This window comes from Alosa sapidissima, chromosome 4 (assembly GCF_018492685.1).
Source record: "Alosa sapidissima isolate fAloSap1 chromosome 4, fAloSap1.pri, whole genome shotgun sequence".
In the NCBI taxonomy this organism is placed as follows: Eukaryota; Metazoa; Chordata; class Actinopteri; order Clupeiformes; family Clupeidae; genus Alosa; species Alosa sapidissima.
Window position 1 is genome coordinate 4,327,901 of NC_055960.1, and position 24,750 is coordinate 4,352,650.

General features: G+C 37.5%; 2 protein-coding genes and 1 long non-coding RNA gene across 5 annotated transcripts in view; 2 read left to right on the forward strand and 1 right to left on the reverse strand.

Annotated features, from left to right (window-relative positions):
• LOC121707052 (centromere protein P) overlaps positions 1 to 24,750 on the forward strand; it is a 110,593-nt gene that overhangs the window by 64,177 nt on the left and 21,666 nt on the right. The gene's annotated exons all lie outside the window — the stretch shown is intronic.
• LOC121707059 lies at positions 949 to 19,451 on the forward strand. Its single transcript, XR_006031217.1, has 3 exons — positions 949 to 1,201; positions 9,720 to 9,730; positions 19,439 to 19,451. It is a non-coding gene; the product is annotated as an uncharacterized LOC121707059 (long non-coding RNA).
• aspn (asporin (LRR class 1)) lies at positions 15,917 to 22,712 on the reverse strand. 2 transcript variants are annotated; one of them, XM_042089275.1, is made up of 8 exons: positions 22,550 to 22,712; positions 21,467 to 21,725; positions 21,039 to 21,151; positions 18,036 to 18,249; positions 17,452 to 17,562; positions 17,057 to 17,150; positions 16,799 to 16,937; positions 15,917 to 16,693 (listed from the first exon to the last, which is right to left on the reverse strand). In XM_042089275.1, exons 2-8 carry the CDS (start codon positions 21,687 to 21,689, stop codon positions 16,499 to 16,501), a joined length of 1,089 nt encoding a protein of 362 aa, XP_041945209.1. In that variant the 5' UTR covers positions 21,690 to 21,725; positions 22,550 to 22,712; the 3' UTR covers positions 15,917 to 16,498. The 2 variants fall into 2 exon arrangements, with proteins under 2 accessions (XP_041945209.1, XP_041945210.1); XM_042089276.1 differs by lacking the exon at positions 22,550 to 22,712 and having other exon boundaries at positions 21,467 to 21,726.

A 24,750-nucleotide genomic window follows, 5' to 3' on the forward strand; every position in this document is an offset into this window, starting at 1 on the left:
TCTAAGCTTTCCAATTATATTAGCGCCAAATTGCTGTGATAAATGGTTCGCGAGAAAATTAACAATGAACTTATGTGACAACTCGGTAGGCCTACAACAAGCGGTTCCCGAGTAGTCCGGTTTTGAAATTGCAACAAGTTTCTACATGGTGTCCAACTTTGGGCCAAAATTATAATGTAGCCCTATTCTCATGTAAACGATTTATGTCAGTAGGCCTACAAACATTTTTGTAAATTGTTTAGCCAGAGTAGGCCTATCCCACCATAATGGTTCTCCTATTGCCAGATTCCAGACAGTCACCTACAAATATGAATAGCCTATATTTCTACTGGCATGCTTCCTAGTGACATTAAGACAAAAATATAAAGGAAAAAAGCATGAGACGTGAGTTATTTTTTTTTCTTGATATAAGACTGACAACACATAGGCCCTATGCTACATAAGACAAATATTATCACATCATACATTCTCAGATATGGGTAAAGCACAGACTGTCTTGAAAAAAAGAAGATAGGCATTACAATGACCAAAATAACTAGCTAGATTAACTATCTGAACAACACGGCCACTAGGATATAATTTCATGGAGTGCTAAAATGTACTATTTTGGACCATTTCTGAACTGTGAAACTGTGAAGAAAATATGCTTTGTGGATGGGCAATATCAGAACTTATTGCAATATTATAACTATTCCACCTGTGTGTGCATGGTTAAAATTCTGAAGTGGAAGTTTAGGCTACAGCACAAACATTTCCATCCATAGATAAGAAATTAAGTCTAACCTATTTTCTTACGGGGGAGCATGCCCCCGAACCCCCCTAGGGGGTCTTGTGGAGATCTAGTCTAGTGATGCCCCTGGGACAGTGTCCCCGTTTTAAGTTTACAACGATTAAAACGTTACACGTCCCCGGATTTTGTCTCAGAAATCTGGTCACCTTACATTAATCTGGATAATGTCCTTTAATGTAAGATGTGTTTATACGTATTTTATACACTCCATGGTTTATACTCATTGAAAGAACATGAAGGGAAGGGAAACGAGGCGATTGTGACTTTATGGGAGCAGTTTGTGGTGGGTTATCAGCTGTTAGCTGTCAGACGGTCAGCTGTTGTGTGACCACTGGGCGGCTGAGCTGCCCGAATCGGTCATAAAGATGGCGGCGTAAAGCTACAGTGACGTCATGAGACACAAACGAATAGGTCTAATTGAGTGCCTCACATAAGACGTTGGTGAGTAACACAGTTAAAAGGCTGCTGATGTGTGGATGCAATTAATAATGTTTTCTACATAGTTAAAATAAAGATTGTACTTCTCCTTGGGACAAGCACTTTTGAATTTTGGAAAACACTTTTCCATTTACATCGGGATTTTGTAAACATTCAGTGTCAGTGAATAAAATGAGCCCTTCAACGAAACAAGCAGCTGTAAGTAGGCTACACATGATAAATTCGACATCCAAACCGTATTCTAACGTTAGCTTTGAGATACTGCTTGATTGCATAACTTAACTTAGTTTAGTCTCTTCAATGTAGCCTACTGTTGTGATAAGACCTTAGCAGAGTTAACTTCAATGCAGCAGTTTTGAACAAATTTGCGCAGCATGGTCACGATGCTAAGCGGATTTAATAGCAATTTAGCCAGACGTCTTCTATGCAATGCTTCTACAGTATGCGGCAACAACAATCCTTCAACAATCGTGAATATTTTGTTAAATGCACATGCAGAGGAGGGGCAGCGGGGGCTACGAGAGTGAGTGGGGCGGGGTAAGGAAAGGATGCGTGCGTAAATAGCGCAGCTCAATGGCAATGCAAAGATTTGATCTTATATTTAATTTAATTAAAATTAAATTGAATTAAACATAGAATATTAATATGTGGCGGCCGATTTTGATTTAATGGCGCACCGCCACAGATTAGTCAATGTATGGGAAACACTAGCTCTAGATGTTTTGTTAAATCACTTGTGCTATTTTGCGAGGTAGAGTGATCTTTCGATTTCGCACACAAAGTGCACTTAACTGTTATGTTCTTCATATCCTTGTCTCTGACAAATGAAAATTAATGAGTGTATGTCCATCTCACAAATGTAGAGTCTGACTTTGAGTTTGCCGCAGTCTAGCCTGGCGAGCCAGACCCACATTAAAATGTAGGGTCTGGGCACTCACCGTTCGCAGTCCGAGGGGCGGGATAATCAGTTGTCTTTCAAATTCCCTCTGCACGCAATAGGACGCAATAGGATATTTGTTTTCAAGTAGCAGGGAATTCAAGCCAAACCGTTGCTACTCTGCCATCAATCATTATGTTAAGCCCACCAAACGACTCTATACACGATTTCAATGCCTGATTAAGTTTCAATTTCTGGAGCTCACAAGCCAACGGAGAGTTGCTAGACTAGCCCTGGCAGCAAATGTAATTTGCTGCCGCTAGGGGCGCGTCTAGATTTCTAGGCTAGCCGCAGTCATCTTCAACCAGTAACAGGAAATAACGTTCTACTATTTGCACAGAATTTTTATCCTCTGCTGATCTCCCGGTGTTGTTGGCGAATTTGTATTAAAATAAAACACCACTTAACCCTTAGAACCCGATTGACACAAAGTGCGTCAAAAAACACACCCTTTCTTCTCTGTTACATTACTTCGGAACTGTTCATTTCCGCGAGATGAAACCTTTATTGCATGACAGAGCAGAAGTGAGGCTTTCCAAAGAGACTACACACTTATCTGTACGATCAAGTACGAAAATAAAAAAAAATCATGAAATTAAATCAAATTGCATCATATTTACAGTCTATACTTCTCTGCGTTTACCTGCGCACCCATTGCTCTCGTTTGAATTACTCGCGAACCCGAGATCGCATAGATATGGCTAGGGCTGAAACGATTCATCGAGTTACTCGAATAACTCGATTACAAAAATTACTCGAGGATAAAACCCTGCCTCGAAGCCTCGTTAAATTCCTATGACGCGCACTATACACGCAGGGATTTGATTGTACCACACGGACCGTTGTTCAGGAAGCACACCACTAGCGCGTGAATCGTGATACATTATGAATTTAGCTGGCGCGATGGCGGAGTCAAGATGTCCATAAATGGCAGAGAATGTCTAAAGTTTTCAAGTAAAGTTTTGGGATCTTTACATACTCAAAAAGGAAAAGAACACAAGCATCTGAACCGAAAACATCCACTCCATGCTGTTTCACCAAGCGTCAATATAATAGGCTATCTAGCCTATCTGTGTAGCCTACAATGATGTTGGCTGATTTTAATCACATACTGTATTTGTAGCGATGTCGTGATATACCGGTAATGTTTAGCTTTGATGTTTTTAAGTAGTAAGCTTAAGAACCCCTTATACACGCATGCACCCTCATCTTCCCTCACGCACCGCACGCGTGCACGCACACACACACACACACAGGTTGCTAGGTTACCATAGCAAATTAGGGGTTTGCACGGACATCACGTTCTGGCCGGTAACTATGGTAACCCAGCACGCGCGGCCATATTGGCGATACTCGGTGAATGAAGTACAATGGAGTATTATGCACTTTGGATATCTTACGTGATTGTAGCCGTGTCTAAACAACAGAAAAGCTCATCAAAATGCGTCTAAGATGCAAAGGCATATAGGGCAGGACTTGGACTACAAAAAAAATGTGCGATGTTTCGAGAAATTACAGTTTATTGGCAGCGCAGATCCATATGAGTTGGGTGAGGGAGACGAAGTACCAAGTTCAACCACAAGCGCCCCCCTTCCTCTGATAACTTCTGGCATTATTCTCCTTTCTCCCTGTTTTTTTAATACCTTTTGGAAGTCGATACCTACATCAGATGTTTTTCTCAGTCTGACCTATTGGTACAACCTAAAACACGGCAATAATTAACCATTTTCCTTGACGATGTTCTAATGAGGCGAGTATCTCCAATATGGGAACGTCCAAATTGATGTCAGGTCTAGATTACAGCATGAAACTTGTGCATATTAATACATTACATTGCTTTCCCTCTTCTTCCTCCCAGCACTTCACAACATAGTATGGACAGCTTTGTTCGCCCAGCTAAGTCATGCACAAGAGGCTGCAATTTTACAGAGAGCATTTTGAACATTATTTAATTGTTGGCACTGGCACTTATAAACACTAAATAGGTAAATTGCAATAAATGGGCTTAGTTTTGGAGCCAAATGTTGGAGTTAGAATAAATACCTCTGTGCCAATTGCTTGATCATTTTACAGCCATGTCATTGTCGTTATGCATTATTTGTTTTGGTTGTTTAAAAATGCAATTCAAGGCTCACATTGCATCCCATTTTGTTCAACAAAGAAACACCTTTTTTGCCTTTACTTTGTTCATGGCAATGCAGTAAAAAGTTGAGAATCATTATGAGTGCATACACCTAGGCACACACTGGCTAACATGCAAACTCGGGTCAAGTGGAGCGCAGAAAGGTCATTTTTCATCACTAAATAAAAAATGGCATTTATTTCTGTAAATCACACACCACATATATCTGTAAATTGCTCAGCCCCAGAGTATCCTTACAACATGGCAATTATATTGCCCGATTCAGGACTGTCTGCCCTACGCACACATGAAATGCATGTAGAGCTATGAGCTTGCTGTGGTGAGATACATGTCAAAATATAACAATTTTTATAATATGCTTTTTATATTTTAATTCTTTAAAAATCAAAATAAAATCAATGTTAGTACTAATACATGACATGATGGCAGATCTGGATAGCCTAGACTGCTGAAAAAAACAATATATAATATGTGTGTGTGGAACTTACAATGACCAGAATAATTCCTTATGAATAAAGATAGTGAAAATGCCCTAAAAACAGCTTAGGGTTCTGAGGGTTAATGTCGGGTTAAAATGCTTTGTAACGCACGTTACTGAAATTTGTACCGAGTAAAATATTACCCTTTTTTTATGGCTAACATTACCGCGTTACAGCAAAAAGCAATACATTACAGTAATAGCATTACTTTTGTAACACGTTACTCCCAACCCTGCTTAACAAGCACTTCCCTGCTACCTCCTTTAGACCACACTTCAACTACAACCCCAAATCAGAAAATGTAGGGACATTGTGTAAAATGCTAATAAAAACAGAATGTAATAATCTGCAAGTCATATTTAGTTGCAAAAAGGACACAGACAACATATCAAATGTTGAAAATGACAAATTTGACTATTTCATGGGAAATATATGTTAATTTTGAATGTGATATCAGCAACATGTTTCAGAAAAGTTGGGACAGGGTAACAAATGCTGGAAAAGTCTTGTGTAATCTAGGTAGGAATTTCACGGGTTTACAGGCCACGGTGGCCTTGGTGCCCCCTTCTTTCAATATTCTGCTTTGTGTCCTACTAATAGCGATGTTTATTTAGCCTGTGGCCTATCAAAATAATCTTAGCATTCACAGCGCAAATTAATTTAGTCTTTTACCCAGTGGAGAAAGTGACAGCGCAAGAAAGTGCGTCCAAATTCACCCATTCTTCTCAGTTGAACTACTCGCGAAGTAGCCTATTCATCACACAGACATCACAAGTATCACATGAAAGAGCTTTTCTCAGCTTTTAAACGATGTTAGCCGATAATTGCTGTGTTGAACGGTTCGCGAGAAAAGTATCATGCATTCTACTGAAGGTTTTGCGTCCATGATCTCCCTACCCATTCATCTCGGTGGAATACTTCACAAACCCTTTTTTTAACACATGACAAACCACATATCAGAATAAACAGCAGACCTTACGGAACACAAAGGTGTAAAGCAGTCCCTTGTACAGTTAGCCGTTCCAGAGTAATCCAGTTTTGAATTTGCAGTACATTTCGACATGCATGGATGTCTCCAAATTTGGGCTTTAAGTTTTACAATGTGTTTAAATTGTTCCACATGATTTCATAACGGGCCAAATACAAAATAAATGTTACAAATATCGCCTAGATATTGGTAAATCAGAGGACAGCTGACTAAGAGTTTGTGAAAGTAGCCTTAATGATCACAAAATGCTAAGCATGCATCTAGGCTATTTGAGTTTCTTAAAGCTGAGCTGTGCTACATTTAAATTGTTCAATACATGATTTCATAGCAGGCCAAATATAAAATAAATTTTATATATAGCCTAGATATCTGTTTTTATTAGATGATCAGATGATTTACAGTTATATGTAATATGTCATGTTTCATGTTTTTGTAATGTTTCATACAGTGATGCAGGTCTACTGCAGTGAATAGGCTAAATACAACTTTGATCATTTTATAGCCTACTACTGTATAGTTAACTTTGGCCTTGGTGCCCTGACATGTGGCCTTTGTGCCCCCCACCAAATATGCCCAACTGAAGGCCAAGTGGCCTTGCCCCCAGAATGGTGAAATTCCAAGCCTGTGTGTAATGATAAAGACATCAAAAGGAGGAATGTTTCACAACTGATTAGGGTAACTGGCAACACGATTGGCTATGTAAAAGAGCATCCCAGAGAGGCAGAGTCTCTTAAAAGTAAAGATGTAGGGGTATTCATCACTAAGTGTAAATCTGTGTGCACAAATGATAAAACAATGTAATTTTAGTGCTTCTTAACATAACATAAAATTGTGAAGTATTTGGGGAGTTCATCATTTACAGGACATAATATAATTAAAACATTCAGACAATCCAGAGAAATCTTTGCAAACAAGGGATAGAGCTGAGAAACAATATAGGATGGCCGTGTTCTTTTGAACCTAAGATGGCACTGCATCAAAACCAGATCTGTTTCTGTAAAGAAAATCATTGTAAGGGGTCAGGAAAACCTCTAATAATCATTTTCTATGTGCACAGTTAGATACTCAATTCAAAAACTTTAAACCATGCAACAGCCAAAATTGTATTGAGACATGATACAGAAAATACCAACGTCTTATCTGGGCCTGAGCTTGTTTAAAATTAGTCTAGAGGAATACGCCTGGATTCAGGGGAAAATAGGGCGGGGGAATGTTTCTGATTTGGAACAAAGCTTTTTTCAATAGCCAATCGCAGAGAGGTGGCAGACCTTGTGAGAATGCACATGTACTGGGTGTTTCATGAAAATACCGCCGACAGTGGACTAACAACCAAAACATTGGTGTTTAGTTTGCCTTTGTAGCCATCTCTACTTAGGCAAATGAGACATAACTTCTGCAGAGGTTTAAAGCAATGTTGTTACAAACTTCAATTTCTTTAAAAATCGACTCTAAACATGCTTCAATTATGTTTGTATCGGCTGCTATTTTGCACTAGTTTCAGTAGGAACTTTTCCCCATGAACACAACGGAAGTGAGATCAATAGGCGTCTCTGAAAGTAGCTGTTTTCCGGTTGTGAGGGTTTTGGCCCAGAAGTTTGTTCAGCATGATGCAAGCTTCTGGTACTACCCAGATTAGTTTAAAATGGACTGAGGTAACATGGAAAAAGGTCCTGTGTTTAGACCAATCAAAATTTGCAAATCTTTTTGGAAATCATGGACTCATCTGGGCTAAAGAGGAGAGGGCCTATCCAAGTATCCAACCTATCCAACTTGTTTTAGTGCTCAGTTTGAAACCCAACATCTTTGACTGTGTGGAGGTGCATTAGTGCCTACAGCATGGGCATCTTGCACATCTGGCAAGGCACAATCAATTCTGAATTATGTACTGTATACCGCTTTTGAGCAACATATACTGCCATCCAGGCAATGTCTTTTCCAGGGAATACCTTAAATATGTCAGGAAAACAATGCCAACATGAATTCTGCACATATTTAAACAGTATCCATAGAGGAAGAGAAATGGCCTGTCTGCAATCCAGACCTGTTAAATTAGGAAGGAATGGGACAACATTTCATTCTCAAAACTCTAGCAACTGGTCTCCTCAGTTCCTAAACATTTACAGAATGTTGTTAAAGGAACCATATGTAAGAAATGTATTTCAATTAATCATAACATGGCCCTGATATGTCACTAGACATTAAAAAATCATGTTCATTTCAAATACTACTTCAAATATCACTGACAACAGTAGTCCGGCCAGGATATTGTCATTTAAAAAGTGAAGTTGCAGCCCTCAACTGATGTTGATGTTGTGTTTTGTCATGTCATGTTGTGTTTTGGCCTGATGCGCCACCCTCCACCTATCTACTAATCACAAAGTCAGTAGTGTTTCGGCATCTGGGTTGGCAGCCTTGAGTCAGAGGGGAGGGGGAGGGGATACACCGTTCTACAGTAATTTGAAAGTGATTGCAGTACCAGTTTTGGCCACAATCTTACATATGGTTCCTTTAAATTAAGGGGTGAAGCAGCACAGTGGTGAACATTCCTCGTCTCAACTTTTTTTGAAACATGTTGCTGGCATCACATTCAAAAAAATGTATCAAATTCAAAATATATATTTTCATGAAATAGTCCAAATTTTCATTTTCAACATTTGATATGTTGTCTATGTCCTTTTTGCTGCTAAATATGGGTTAACAAGACTTGTATATTAACACATTGTGTTTTTAATTGCATTTCTTGGGGCTGTAGTACTTAAACTTCTTCACACTCATCCTCTGGTGGTAGTATTTATTGTAGTACTATTTATTATTACCTATGGTCTCCTTTGTAATGTAGCTTGAATGTTATTCCTCATATTGTAAGTAATGTTGGAGAAAAGTGTCTACTAAATAAATAAATGTAGGAAGTTCATTATTGGAATCAGCTCTGAGTAGGAAGTTCATTACAAATAGCACTTACAGTACAAGTGAATCTCTGGAAATGGAGAAGTTTGAAAAGTTGACTTTCATTCAGCGCCAGATAAGGTTCCATATATGTTTATTTTACAATCCAAAACATGTCGAAAGAGGACCTGCTACGATGGTTGAACTCCATGCCTAATTTGTGTGCCACTTTTGTTTGAAAAATGGCATGTTACTGTAGCTTTACTGTCAGCAAATTTCTTATTCTACAGGGAAAACCACAAAATGTTGTTCAGTCCTTCAATCATTTGAATATGACATGTCCATTAAGGAGATATGGAAAATTTAACAGTGTCCTAAAATATTTTGTCTTCATGTGCTTCAACAACCATCTGTGGTCAGCAAATGTGTTTTTCAGCTGGCGAGTAAGACAGGTGGTTTAACAGTCAGTGCTCTAAGTAAGAACATTTGATATAAGCATTATAATATTGTGATAGAAATCGGCAAATATGGTTCATACTTTCCAAAGTAAAGATACTGTAGACTACACTATATCTATTATCTATTCTTCGTTAAGAATTGGAATAGAATATGAATTTAATTAGAACTAAGCTTTTGAAATGCATTCAGAATGTTTTCAATAGCAAGGAAGTGCACTCTATTTTCTATTCAAGTCGATGACTAAAAATTTGATGAGTGCAAAAATATATCTTTTTTTTATTTGAAATGTGACTGCTCCAGAATCTGTTTCAGAATTTGTAAAGTATTTAATGTGTTATCTTATTATTAATTATCTAATTTTAATCAATGCCATTGTTGTTTGTCTGAAAGTACATGTTTGTGTTTTATTCTGAGGCTTGGTGGTACAGTGCTTTTGTTGAGTGTTCAGTCCCTCTTTGATGGAAGCCAGACACAAAACAGTAGGTGATCCGTTTAGCTTGAATGGTTTTCCTCAGGGACAGGTTGAATAATTTGCTCTTGGGACTGGATTGAAAGGCTGCAACAGTGGTTCTCCTCAGATACTTACCACAGGCTCTCAGGCTGTGTTTGGGTAAGATTGAGATCTACATTTCTGCAGTTGGAATGGCTGGAAGCTTTGGGGTCCATGTGTTTAATGACCTTAGTTACGTTTTGTGGCTTCATCTACTTTTTCTTTCACATTGAGTGGAGGCTAGTTATGCTTTAAAGGCACTGAGTGATAATTGCCATAAACCAGAACACCATGCTATACCTGCACACTGAGGATTTATAAGGGTAGAATTTCCCTCAAGCTTCCTGTAGGCATCTTGACCTCTCCCATGTCATTTATCCCTACGTGTTAATAGTCAGAAATGTACTTAGAAATGAAATGCACTTAAATGTCATCCAGCACAAGTCCTGTAAATTTAAATGGTTGTTTTTTGAAAATCGTTTATACATTACACTAGTGTAGTTGCTGTTGACCAGGTTTTATGTAATTTTCTGTATTTAACGGTGTCACTTGTGTAAAGTATGACAGTGAAGGGCTGACTTTCTGAAAATATAGATATATGATTGCTTATGCTATGTATATGCCATGTACATGAAACAGCCTTTATTGTATTTGCGGGTTGTATTTCAGCTTGTTTCTGCTATTGAGTAACGTTTCTGCCAAGGATATGACTATACCATACATTTAAAAGTATTCACACCCATTCACTTGTTCAACGCGTTGTTATGTTGCAGCCTTGTAGTAAAGTAATTTTGTTCAATTAATCATAAATGTTATAGAAAAACAAAAACTGAACTAAACTGTGCTAAATAAGTGACTGGATATGATTTGGAAAGCCTCACACACGTATAAGGTCTCACAGCTAACATATCAGAGCAAAATCCCGAACATGAGTCCCATGGAACTGTTTGCAGAGCTCAGATACAGCATTATGTCAAGGTGCAGACCTGGGGGAAGCCACACATAATCTGCTGCATTGAGGGCCTCAACACCTTAGCCCCCTGATTGGGGAAACCAAAGGTCTTGTAATCGGGTCCATCTGTCAAATAGCTTCAAAACTTCTTTTTGTGATTTAGCTTCTTCCAACTTTCTGTAACATTGTGAAATTTCAATTTTTTTTTGTCAAACTCAATTAATGCACAAATCTGAATAAAAAATGATCTGGTAAAAAAAAAAAATATCAGGCTATGATAGGCCATCAGCAGATGCAACATGATCCAGATTCCAGATAAAGATCTGGATCTGGCAATTAAACTTATATATTTAGATAGGCACTTGTGGAACAATACATTTTGGTACAGTAAAAAAAGGGCTAAGATTATGCAACAACCAGCAATGCATAGATAAGGAGCAGACAATTTTGATGTTCTTAGTTATGGAGAGTACTTTGCACAAATGTTGTAGCAGCATAGCATCAGGTAGAGGTTTGACACTGTTGTTTCTACACAAGTAGGAAAAAAGTGCATATCTAAGGCTCACACTTACTGTTAATGGATGTCATCTTAGAAATTCAAACTTGGAGTCGGAACAAACTGACAAAAATTACAAAATTACAACTTCAGGGAGCGTTCCATTTGCAACATTTGGCTCCTAACTGGAAAAAAACGACTTGGAAAACAAATTACAAGTACAAATTCTTAGAGCTGTCTGCCCAGTAAAACTCTACAATCTGGGGAGAATGGCTTTGGTATGAGAGATGACCAAGAACCCAATGCTGGTAAATCTTAATGAATCAGTAGTAGTACGATTGAATTGTGGAGAATCTAACATCTAATCAAAGTTGAAAATACGTGTTTTAAGCAGTGCCGTCTACTCTAACTTTTTTGTGAGTGATCCAAACAGCATAGAACTAGCTTATGTGGGCTTGTGTGTGCAGTGATTCCACAATGGTACGCAGCTCTTCCAACACAGATTGATCTCTCCTGATTAATTTACAGCCAAGTTAACATGTTGAATGTGGTTTATGCCGAATCTCTAATTACATCCGCTTGTCATGCAATAAGGTTGATTTTTACACATAGACGGTAAAAATAACGCTAAATAAGTAGGTGTAGGTGTGTAGGCTATATTAACAGTGGTATCTGTTTGGACCGCTGATTAAGTTGGATACTCAAATCAGTGTTGATAGTTATAAAATAAATATCTTCATATGCTTTTGTACAAAACATATAGACAATAAAAATGGAATTTAAAGAAGGTTAACAGTATTACCGAATTGCTGAATCGCTGTCAGAATCAACATTATCACTCGACAAGAGAATAATGGGATTAGACCTGTTTTCCGGTATTAATAGCCTTCTAATGTTTGCCATAAACCTCATTTGTGTCAAAGCTGTCAGGAAAAGGTTATAGGTATATATAAGGTATATGTTATATAATATGTATGGCTATTTATGACTTTAATCTGACGGGACAGTGGAGAGAGTGACAGGAAGCAAGTGGGAGAGAGAGATGGGGTGGGATCAGGAAATGACCCAGGCCGGACTCGAACACAGGTCCCAGTGGGCACGTGGGCTCGACGTATGGGCGCTGTAACAAGTTGCGCCACAGCGCCCCCCAGAGTTGCCCTACTTGGCTCTTTAGCTTGCATACTTGTTGCCAAGTAGCACAGTGTAATCAGATATTCCCATAATCCTGGTAGTTGCCTCTGAATTACTGGATCTAATAAAATAGTTTCACTTTTTTTTTCTGCCTCTTCTCATCAGCTTTCTTCCATAACCAAAAGATCCAGGACTGATGATGCTAGTGTAATTTGCAACTTGTTATTAAACATATTTTTGATTAAAAGTTGATATATTTTACTGACTGTCTTCAGTGAGCAAGAGTAGTGTGGAAATAGTAAGCTAGCACTGCTTTGTTTACATTTTGTTTCTCTGCACCCATATTGTGCCAGCATCAGAATGTGGCCTACGTGCTAGTTGATAGTGGGCTGTCGGTGTGGTATGCGTAGTAGTGCAGCTTTTTTCCACCCACATGGGCAACACAAAGCGACACGAAAGGACACAACAGATAGTCGGCATTGCAACATATGTTTTGAAGTCGGATAGGTGTTCATTTGCCTCAATGCGTTCAGAACTAAAGCTTTAATTTCTCAATAAATATATTATTTTGGGTGCTAGAATGATCTGCGAGTGTTTTTGACGAGACATCAATGATGAATGGCAAGAAAAAATAAACTAGACGTGAGATTTGATGTTCTGTAATTTTGTCCTGTATTAGTAGCCCTGTATTGTATATCCAATATATTGTAATGTATTGATTTTCAGGATACACCTATTCAAGAGGCTGAAATAAGACATCCCACAAATGTTATTGTTAACATTCAAATTCATAGACCTTTAAAAAAAAGAAAGTTATGACCTTTAAAAAAAAAGTTTGTTTTGTTGGGAAGTGGGGGTTGGTGCATTGTAGCCACCTGGCCCTGTGGCTACATGGCCTATACCCCATGTATCTGTTCTGCTCAGTTCAACTGAGCTTACATGTTGGTTTTGATCTAGGAGACTGGAGACTTTGCCTGCCCATTTGTTTTCTTTAATCTGTTCATTTATGTGTATTTTTATGGATTCACAGTAATTGTTTAAGAAGAAAAATCATGAAAATCAGAAAATCATGATTTTTTTTTTTTATTTACAGTAATTATTCATATTGCTTGGCAAAAAGAGCAGTGCTAAGAACAACATTTTAGAAAATGTGTCAACTGTCACAATAGATTGTTCTACAGCAATTCCATTACATTTACAAAACTGACTGTGGAATGTAGTCAGCAGAGCTTCATAGTGTGGAAAGTGAAACTTGAGAGAAACTTATAAGTGAGTTTTGCAGGAAAAGAGTTAATCAGAGAAGTCTGGAGATGTGTAACTGCTTTGTGCTAACGTGAAGGTTTTTTGATGGTCTGCTTTTTGTTGTACCAACACCTTTTGACAGTGAAAGAGACCTTCAAAACATTTCTAAATGATAGATGAGATTCTGTGAGTTGTGCCCTGCATCTTTCACAAATGACTTCTCTGCTGTAGACATCAGCATTCCAGGCAAATTCTAACAGACGCAGCTGGTTTTTAAAGCATTCCCCTTTTTAAAGTCAGTGTAGGAGACTATGTGGCGGTCTAGTTAGACACAGCAGTTGTAAACATTGTTCCAACACAAACATTCACTTTGGTGTTCTGTTTTGGTACCAGCAATGACGAGTTCATTAGCTGCACTGAGTATACAGTAAGCATGTGCAACTTGGCACAATTCTTGATGATCTTCAGTTTACTTTGGTGTAAAATATCCCCCATGGCTTTACCAGTGAAGGTGTGGCTTTGAAGCGTGTGTGTGTGAGAGAGAGAGAGAGAGAGAGAGAGAGGGAGAGAGTATGTGTTTGTCTATTTCATCCCCCCAGGTGTTTTCCTGGTTGGGGAGCACATAAATGCTCCAGACCTGTTGTGAGTTTTCAGGAGACGTCGGTATGTGAGACGTGGCAGAAGCAATCCTGGCCAATCTGCAGATTTGTTCCATATGTTTCCTGACCACATGCAGTCTCCCTCTCTTTCTCCCCCTCTTTCTTCCCCACTCTTTCTTTCCCAGGCACACTTACTGTTCCTCTCTCACATGCACTCTCTAGACTGTTCAAATCATCGTAAGCAGAAAATTGATTGCAACATTTTTTTTCTGTAAGTGCAACATCCATATAATTCAATAACTAGAAAATATTGCACCGTAAGTGACTTTTACACAGTTAAATGAAATGTGATATACTTTCCATGATCATTATATGAAATAAAATTAAGATTCAACCAAATAACCTTAAAGCAACACCAAAGAACGTTTCCTCTGCACGCACGCTATTTGTTTATCCAGCACCGGCTTTGCAAATAACGATGTCCACAGACAAGGTAGGCTATATGTTGCATGATTTTATGAAAGTACGATGTATTGCGACATAGTGCAAGTCAAATTTGTAGTTTCTTATGTCTCATTCCATTGAACTACAGATCCGCTACCCGATCTGGCAAACTTACATAGTGCGGTTATAGCCGATAGAGGGCTGCGAAGCGAATGCAGAAGTGCTGTTCACCCTGTAACGAGTTGATGAACCACTGAAACAATTTTGGAAACATTATTTTAAGGTACAAAAAACTCTTTGGTGTTGCTTTAAAGCAAAATTTGGCCAAGTATCTTAATAAAGTAATTTTAATCTAAATGCCTTTATAATCTCTGTTGATAATCACTGTTTCAGAGGTGTTGTAGGTGAAGAGTTTATTTTTAAGAAAGTATTTTTTAAAGATTTATTTCACTCCCAAATACAGTTTTCATTGTGAGCTCTCTCTAACGTTGTTTAACGTCTTAGCAGTAATTTGTTTAACCTTTTTAAAAAATATTTCTGAAACAGATGATTTGAACTGATACACTTACATTAGAAGTTTCAAGGATTATTCCACCCTTGAAAGTTGAAATACTTGCCATGGAGGAAGATGTTGATTATTCATGGTATTTATTTTGTTCTTTCATGGAAAACAATTTAGAAGAATGTTAATGGTGTGTTCATCTATTGCATGGATTGCAAAGAGATAGCTCTCTGTCTAATCATTCCTGCCAAAAACATCCCTGTAGCGCCTCGTTGTGAAGGCATAATGTACTGCAAATTACAGGTCGAAGGTTGCCACAAAATAAGGTCCAAAGTAATGAGGGTTCCATCTACTGGCGGAACAAGCGCAGTGAAAGATCTCTTACACAGCACAATTTCAATATATTTGGCTCATCAAAACCAGGTATCTAAGACAACAAGTGCAGCAATGGGAGATGTACAAGAAGTCCTCTATCAAAAATATGTTTCAATGTATTTATTCTGGGAGTGACAGATTGAAATATTATTTGATTGGTTGTGAAACACTCTGTGAAATGGTCACTGAAACACTCATGATATTTTAGTCAAGGTCACTATAGTCATACAGTGTCCACTTTTCCTGAGAAAGGAAGTGCCTCCATTCTTTGCAGTATAATCAAATTCTGCATAAAACAAGGGCTAAAGTATTCATTTATAGCCAAACATGTCATATGCTGTTACACATACAGTATATGTGTGTAAATATGTAGTATATATGTACACTTGAGTTCGATGTATGTTTTTTGCATCTTTGCATAGAAATTCTGAATGTGACTAAGGTTCTTAGAACATTTGTACAGTAGCTAACAATAATGTAGTACTTTGAGATACAATTGAGAAACAAAAAATTAAAGAAATGAGGAAAGAGTGTATCTTAAGAAATGGATATAATTCTGCACATCTAGTTTGAGACCATTTAATATTTTACTACCAGGATAAAGGACAGGCCAGTATTTTACCACATTTACAACAAGTCAGTGGAAAAGAAATGATGTTCCTTGCACTCTTACTGTAACAATATCCAGGACATACTATGGTTTGGACAGATGTTTGTTGTGTTCAGATCATGCTGGAAAAGGGGATCGCTGAAATCATGACTCATGACTTTCTGGGCATTGACTATATGAATATGACTGCAAATAAACATAAGGTACTTTCTAAACCTACAAACCTTCAATATGGTTTTTAAGAAAATGAAAAGAAAAGAAAAAAATCAGGTCATTAGCACCATCTTAAATGTGATCTCTTCAGAGCTTTCCTCTACCAGATAATTGTCATTGGATTCATTTCTTTCAATTCACTGTTCATATTCAAGTAGCAAGAATCTGCTGTGCCTCCAAAACCGTGCAGATTCTGGAGAACTACAGGCAATGACTAGTGGTAGTAGCTTGTGTAGATCGCTAAACGTGATGAAAAGTTGTTGCTACATATGGAGACGGAATAAACCCATCTAGGGCAAGAACAGACAACATTATCTTTGTTGCTCACTTCCTCCTGTTACCCATATGGATTCCTCGGCTTGAAACACAGCGGAATGCAGCTGGCTGAATCTGCCAATGCCTAATGGGATTGGCAAAGAGGCTGATGCCAGTGAAGAGGGCCTTTTTCACCGATGCATCAACAGGGCAGAAGTCATTTACTCCCACACTTTGAATTTTATTGGCATGAAGTAACAAAACCTAGAAGAAATTGAACAGTAACTCCAATTCAAACTTATGCACAATTTATCATAGAATATTGATGTCTTAATTCTCACCTAAGAAAGATGCTTATGGAAAACTTACCTGGAGATACTTAAGTGAATTCAAACCTGGTGGAACTCGCTTCAGTTTGTTATTGTCCAAGCGAATTTCTCTTATGTTGGGAATGCTGGCAAGGCTTCCATTTTCCACATACTTGATTTGGTTGAACTCTAAACCCAATCTGTCAAATGATACTTTGAGTTATAAATGGTTGATGCAATACTCTTCTTTGCCCCACCTCTGCTGAGTAACAATGATCCAAACATGTTTAGAGATGCAGGCATCTCCAGCAGTTTTTACCTTTGCAACTTTTTGTATCTGTAGAAGTCCTCCACCTCCACTTTAGCGATTTTGTTGTAGTCCAGATTAAGATCAATGAGATCAGATGGCAGATCTACAGAAATACAATCAGTTTATTACAGTGCAAAAGTTACTTTCGAGTATGCACAATCAAAAAAAGGTTTGAATAGATTCAAGCTCAAGTAGGGGGAAAATTAACAGTGAAGTGATGTATTGCACCATTCAACTGTGTCCACTCTTTACCTTCTTTGCGTACAGAACTTTGGTCAACTGTTGATGTTTTTTTGATATGTACTTTATAAATGATTTGACATTGACATTTTGTGTTACTGTGTAACCCAGTGCTATATCCACAAGGAGTACATAATACAGCATAAGCATATATGAGAGCTTACCTTTGGGCACTGTTGTCAGCTTTGCTTCAGCAATCCGCAGAAATAAAGTAGACATGCCATTAAAAGCACCAAGTTCAATACCACTGTTTGCAATTGGGTTGGCAGTCATCTCTAGGGTAGATATTAGGAATAAAAGTGTATGAATGAAATTTTCAGGATAATTAAGCATTAGTAAAGGGACTCAGTTAATGTGCAAACAGTCTATTTTTTTACTTTTTAAATAAATATGCTCAATGATGTAAGATCAAAAGAACAAAAATCTTTTAAGCATTATAAATGAACTTTTTTATACGTAATTTGGCATTGCAAATGCAAGTGTTTCTGGTTTACACACAGAGATGTGTGTAGAGATTTAGATGACAATACAGATCTTTGTGATCTATGTAAAACCACTTAAGAAAGAATCATTCTGATTCATCAAAGTACACCAGAAAAAACATATTGGTCATAAAATCAATATTTGCCAGGGGTATGAATAATTTTGTTCTTAACTGTATATTAACATGATCCCAATAAGGATTGTTCCGTGTTATTTGTTATTCAGTCTTGTATTGAAATAATTTTACAGTTCAGTAGCCTTCTACCTAAAACTTGCAAGGACATCATGCCCTTGAAAACATCTTTCTGGATCCGGTTGATGTTGTTATCACTGAGACGCAGCTCCAGAATACTCTTCGGCAAGTTGGCTGGTATTTCAGTCAGCATGTTGTAGGACAAGTAAAGTAGTTTCAGCTTATTCATATCTCTGAAAGCCCGGGGATGAATCTTTGTGATTTCATTGCTGAGCAAGAACAAGGCCTGCAGTGACAGAGTGAAAAATTGGAGATGCAGGTGTAAATAGATGATTTTGATTTATGGTCTGTTGTTGGATATATTTAAAGGAATACACCAATGTTTTACAGAAATAAGCCTGGAAAACTACCCCAGAGTTAGATAAGAGGGTACTGTATGTAGGAGCCAATAATGTCATAACGGGCAATAACGTAATAACGGCCAATAATGCAATTATTTTAATGTAATAAAGCCAATAATGTAATACAATTTCTGCACCAATAACGTTATAACTTTTTGCTATTACTATTTTGCTATTTGCTATGGCTATTACGTTATTGGCTGGTTTAAAAATGACCAAAAAACACCAAAAATGTAATAACTGCAGCTGATGTAATAATCACCTTATTGGAGGCCAAGCAGCAAAGGCACCCATAGTGTTTCTACCTTTTCTTTCTATCATTATCATTATGGTTATTATTATCATTATTATTATTATTATGATAATTATGCACCTTCCTTCCGCTATCGGACTCTATGGCAGCCAATAGAACCATCTGGTAAAAAGTTTTTAAATTTAGCACACTGATTCAGGACATTCACATGATTCTTTTCTTGTTTGACATTTCTGATATAATAGTATCGAGTTGCCATGGTAACTCTGGCCTGTTGGGCTGTTTGGCCCCGTCATTGCTGCTTGCGATCAGACAGGACACACTTTGCCGCTTATAAAACAGTGCATTATGTTTTTATATAAACCTGGGCACTTTTCAGCTTGGAGTTGAACTTTTTTCAATTTGAGGCGATCTGGGCGCAAAAAACGAAAGGCGCTCTGGGCGCATAAGCAGCGCGAGAATGCTTACTGCGAATATGAAACAACATAAAAAGGCACACCTCACTGCAAAAACCGCATCCTGTCTGATCGTTCCCTTACACTTCCATGGCACATAGTTACTATTGCCTCTTAGCTGTAAATCGCTCTAAAAGAGTTAACTAGAGGGCTTCTAAACTACATAATGTAATAACTTACTACATTATTGGCAAAAAGTTATTACGTTATTGGTTTAGAAATGTTATTACATTATTGGCAAGTTATTACATAATTGGCTTTATAACATTAAAATTATAATGTTATTGCCCATTATTACATTATTGGCTGCTACATTCTCTTAGCTCTGTGTGCAATAACCCAGTCTGACACAGTAACCTACCTAAGCTAGGCTAACAGTGTCAGAGAGGGTTATTGCAGTGAATTATGCTAAGCTAGGCTAACAGTGTCAGAGAGGGTTATTGCAGTGAATTAGTGTTGTTGTTCCTAGATTCTGCCCGACTCCACACACGGAAAATGATGACTTATGTCATATATTTCTATTTGATATATTTTGGAATTCATATAAAGTTATTTTGTTAATAATGTGTAGTATTTTATAATCTGCATAATTATTAGTGGCTAAAAAAATGTAATTTGAATACTTCATATTGATTTTTAAAGTATTACACTTAGGCATATCTTTAATGTGGTGTGTAAGGCTAATTGAGTGCACATTGGTGTAATTGAGTGCCTGTCACTCAATTACAAAATGACGCACAGGCTATAGGTGAGGAGGCACTAAAAGCATGCCTTGCGCACACGTATGTTACTTCAAAACAACACGGTCATTCTTAAAAGTATCGATACTAATAAAATTAGGTATTGTGACATTTTTAATTTCAGGGTATTGCGATACTTTTGCAGTATCGGTGCACCGTGCAACACTACAGTTAATTATGCTAAGCTAGGCTAACAGTGTCAGAGAAGGATATATATCCTCTTATCTAGGGCTGCAATGATTAATCGATTAGTTGTTGAGTATTAAATTAATTGTTAACTATTTCGATAATCGATTAATCGGTTTCTGTAATTTTTTAAGGAAAATATATAAAAATTCTCTGATTGAAGCTTCTTAAACTAGAATATTTTTACCCTTACTTCCTATGACGGTGAACTAAATTTCTTTGGTGTTTGGACAAAACAAGGCATTTGAAGACATCATCGTGGGCTTTAGAAAACAATGATCAACATTTTTTCACCATTTTCTGGCATTTTATCGATCAAACAACTAATCGAGTAATCGAGAAAATAAATAGACTATGAAAATAATAGTTAATTGCATAATAAGATAATTTCCCAAAAAGTTGGCATGTTCCTCTGCACTCCTCACAATCAGTGGATGTTAAAAATCTCAGGGAATGGTAAAACTCAAGATTCGTACAAGTGGCAGCATCCTGTGGATTTAGCTGATCCACAAAGCACAAAAATGTGCAAGCTAAAGGGGAAAGGGAATACTAATCTAAGTTATACACCCTGGGGTATGTACTTTCTGACAGCCCTGATAACTTTCCGTTGTCAGCACACCTGCTTATCTCTGTATTTGCAACTAATGCAAAAAGTAGTATATGATGACACTTTCATGTGAGTGTCAGATAAATCCCCACCCGTTTCAGCCAATCGAATGATTGGGTGTCTAAACTGGTTGTCCTGGAGATGTACACTTTTTGAGGACACGTTGGAATGAGTGTGACTTCACAACAAGAACAATATAAATGAGTTCCCTAAAATATTGATAGGCACAATTTTGTCAACCCAAAATATTGGTATGGACATGTCGCTGTGGTCCATATGTAAACCTACGCCCCTGCTTTTGGCTGTGGCAGATATTATGGAAAACGATTGTTAATTTATCATTGTTAAATGTGTGCTGTTATAAACAAGGCGTTTCGTGGAAAATAGTGATAGAAACAGAAACACTACAGAAAACAAACCAAATGTTTCTCACATAAAGGTTGTTCAGGCCTTTGAAGTCATCCTCCTTGATTTCAGAGATGTAATTATTCTGGAGATCGAGCATCGCAGTGTCTACTGGAATTTTTTCTGGAACCTGTCCTAATGCTGTAAAGTACAGAAAGCTGAATCATATTTCAGTTAGAATAGGGTGATTTATACCCAACACACTGGATACAGATACTGTGAACTAAACTTTTTTAGATGGTTTTGGAGGTTTTGTAGATGATAGCATCTTGCATGCAATAGGCTTCAAGGGTCAGTAGACTTCACAGAGGCTAACATTTGTTGTCAGTTCAGACAGCATAATCCTTGGACATGCTTATGCATTTCTACATTATACCTGCTTTCACCCAAGTGGAATAGCTGTCTGTAAAACGAATGCAGCTTATTATCATTGTAATAATGACAAAGAATTCGTACCCCTGTCTGAACACCGAACAACTTTTAGTGAGCATTCACAGTCACGAGGACAGTCCAGTAAATCATTGTCATAGTCGTCGTCATCATCATCATCATCATCATCATCATCCCCAAAGTCTTGCATCATGATGTCATGGATATTCATCACATCCATGATATCAACTGGCCGATAAGGTTTGCCATGACACAGCAGAAGGAGAAACATCAGTAGAAATAGCTTCATAATGCAAATAGTTTCAGGTAGCTGTTTGTAGAATCTCTGTAAACAGACAGAGGCTTATTTTTACTTGCATATAAATTGTTGCATCACAACTTGTTTTGGAAAACATACCAGCAAACATCTGGATGGACACTGGATGGAGGGAATCATAAATGAGCTTGAATGACTTAACTCACAATGCTATCAAACTGGAGTTAAAGTTTATTGGGAACACTAATGAATTTAAAGATTAAAGTGTCATCTTTTTAAAAGTTGGTTCTTAAATTGTCAGCACCACATATAACTTTACTGTAAATTATTATTCTTTAAGCAGTGAAAGTAACTTGGTAAAATTCTGCCATACATTTCTTTCTATGTCTGCACAAGCCCTGTCATTGGTGACGAAATGTGACATATGGAAAGACTGTAACTCAACTTTTGTTTTGGCAAAAAAATAGGCGAGTAGGCAAAAGCAAAATAAGCCATAATGAGAAGCACACCAATGTAATTGCATTATAAAAGACTGGACTAACGAGCTGACTTGCACTATCAACCACTGAAATTACATTCTCTTGTAAAAAAGAGGTTTTCCACAGATTCCAGAAAAGGACCAGTGCATTTTCTAATGCAATTTCTAAGGGAAATGAAATCGCTGAATGAAAAGTTATATTAAGGATAGTTCAGAAGTTTAGTAGTTCAGAATAACCATTGAAAGGTCAAATGGGATTGATTTTTATTAATCATATTTAATGATTCAAGGTTAATCCATGTTAAATTATATATATATTTTTTTTATTATTGAGGCATTAAAGCCTATTAGCATTAACATTAATATTCATCTTCAATGAGTCAATGATTCATCAATTTCAATGACGAAGCCATACCTGAAATTTGCGTTATCCTTATTTAACTCCAAGAGGATTTCTGGGATGACATTAATGGAAAGCAATCAGGTGCGCTGTGCTGTGAATCCAATGAAAGATGGTTGATGAAAGTTCAAAACAAGCTGATGAGTGCAGCCCTCCAAAGAAAGAGATACATTCCTGAGTGAAAACAGCAGTCTGCTGCCTGTATGACAGGCTGTGCATGAATAAGGCACTTACAGAGATCACAGCATCCTTGTGTTCTGGACTGCTATTGAAAACACATTGTTACCGGTCATATGTTTCTCATCAGACTTTGAATCCATGCCAAAATGGTTAGTCTGTTTTTTTTTTTAATATGGTTAGACCTTGTATAGGATTTTCCGGATAGTTCTTTCAATAGAGTAGTGTGAGTGGGTGGCCTTATGCCATTTTATATTCTAGAAATGTGTTACTGTAGATCTCTGTGGGATAAGGAAAGAACATTACATAATTTGAAACTGGGACCTGGAAGTCATGAATTTGCAGATAATTTAGGTAATTATTTCAGAAGTCTGATTTCAACATTTTCATGGAAAATTAGCATATATATAGTCATGCATTTGATCCACCTAAACTCTATGCTAATGAAAAATAGTTCCTTGTTCCACATGAATACCAAAGCACAGGACATGAATATAAAACACTGTAGAGTTCCAAAAGGCTTAAGATTTTATAGTACTTTTAAGATTTTTTATTTTATAAGTACTTCAGGTACAGATGCCGCTATCTGTATAAACAATGTGGTTGACCTATCAACCTATCACTCATTTTTCATATCTTAGCATAATAGGCTGTTCTTGGTGCGTTTTTTTTTTTTTTTTTTTTTTTTTTTTCAGTTATACTCTTACAGTAGTAATCCAATTGTGAATATTCTCTAAAGGCATAAAGAATAAAAAGAAAGAGTCTTTTGTTCTGAGAGCAGCCCAGTTGATGCCCTATTTCTTTTTCACAGATGCCCAGCTGGGTGAGTTCAGCTTCCACTAAAAGCTAAATATTACATGATGACTTTTCCAGGCAGTGTTGATATGTGCTTAGGACAGCACAAAACACAATCTGAAGCTGTACTTATGGCTCACACTGCAGCGCCAAATATGTTGAGTTTGGCATTTGCAAGAAACATGATGGAAACGCTTTGCTCTGTAGCCTACAGTACCTCATCTGCAAAATCCCAAGTGGTGTAATATTTTCCGCCTTCATCTTGATATCTGTATGGTAGCATCATTACCTGTAATCAAATTCCTGTTGTAATAATATCTTTATTCTGACGACAATCTATTTTAAAAGGACACACCAGTTATGAAAACCTCAGTAGGTACAGTTCCCTTTGTAATCTTGACAACCTTGTCTGAAACCTAAAATCTAGCATGCCAATGTAAATATACACTAAAAGAAACCAAACTCTAACACTTTAGTGGTAACTCCATGGAAAAGTACACTAGACCACAGCCATGCTCCGAATGTTTGTGTCAGTGTCTTTGTGCTTCTGAAAATCAGGGGAAAATATGAGTGAGAGTTGGGTACAAATTTAATCGAATTTTCATTCCCCTGGCATCATGGGTAGTCATATGAGTAAGGGTTGATTCATGAGGTATGAGAACTATCATTTTCTTTCTTGTCTAAGCTAGGCAGATTTCCACTCTGAGTACAAACATTTTTAAGCTGATTTATTTTAGATAAAGGGACTTAAAGGGTCCAAACTAAAGTTCAAAGTGGGTCAGTGAGCAAACTGTCTTGTGCATGAAGCCCATCAATTGTGGCGTGTGAGAGCTTTGAGCTTAGATGTGCTTGTGCTTAGGATTTTGCTGAAAGATGCCACTGCCGTTTCCATGAAAGGGTGTACATGATCTGTAACAGTGCTTAGGTAGGTGGTACAGTACATGTCAAAGTAACATCCATATGAATGGCAGGACCTAAGGTTTCCCAGCAGAACATTTCCCAAAGCATCACATCGTCTTTGCCAGCTTGCTAAACGACGCACCCGGCCATCCATGTAATGTAAAAGAAAACGTGTTTCATCAGACCTGGCTGCCTTCTTCCATTGCTCCGTGTTCCAGTGCTGATGCTCATATGTCCATTGTTTGCACTTTCGGCAGTGGACAGGGGTCAGCATGGGCACCTTGATCTTACGCAACAAACTATGATGCACTGTGTGTTCTGACACCTTTCTATCAGAACCAGCA

Bases quoted from the DNA above. Each gene is read 5' to 3' on its own strand.
- aspn (XM_042089275.1), bottom strand. From the start codon at position 21,689: ATGAAGCTATTTCTACTGATGTTTCTCCTTCTGCTGTGTCATGGCAAA. The intron at 21,152-21,466 runs GTACGAATTCTT...TGTACTTTACAG, and splicing joins TGTTCGGTGTTCAGACAGGG to CATTAGGACAGGTTCCAGAA. The intron at 17,151-17,451 runs GTAAGCTCTCAT...GTATTTCTGTAG, and splicing joins GCTGACAACAGTGCCCAAAG to ATCTGCCATCTGATCTCATT.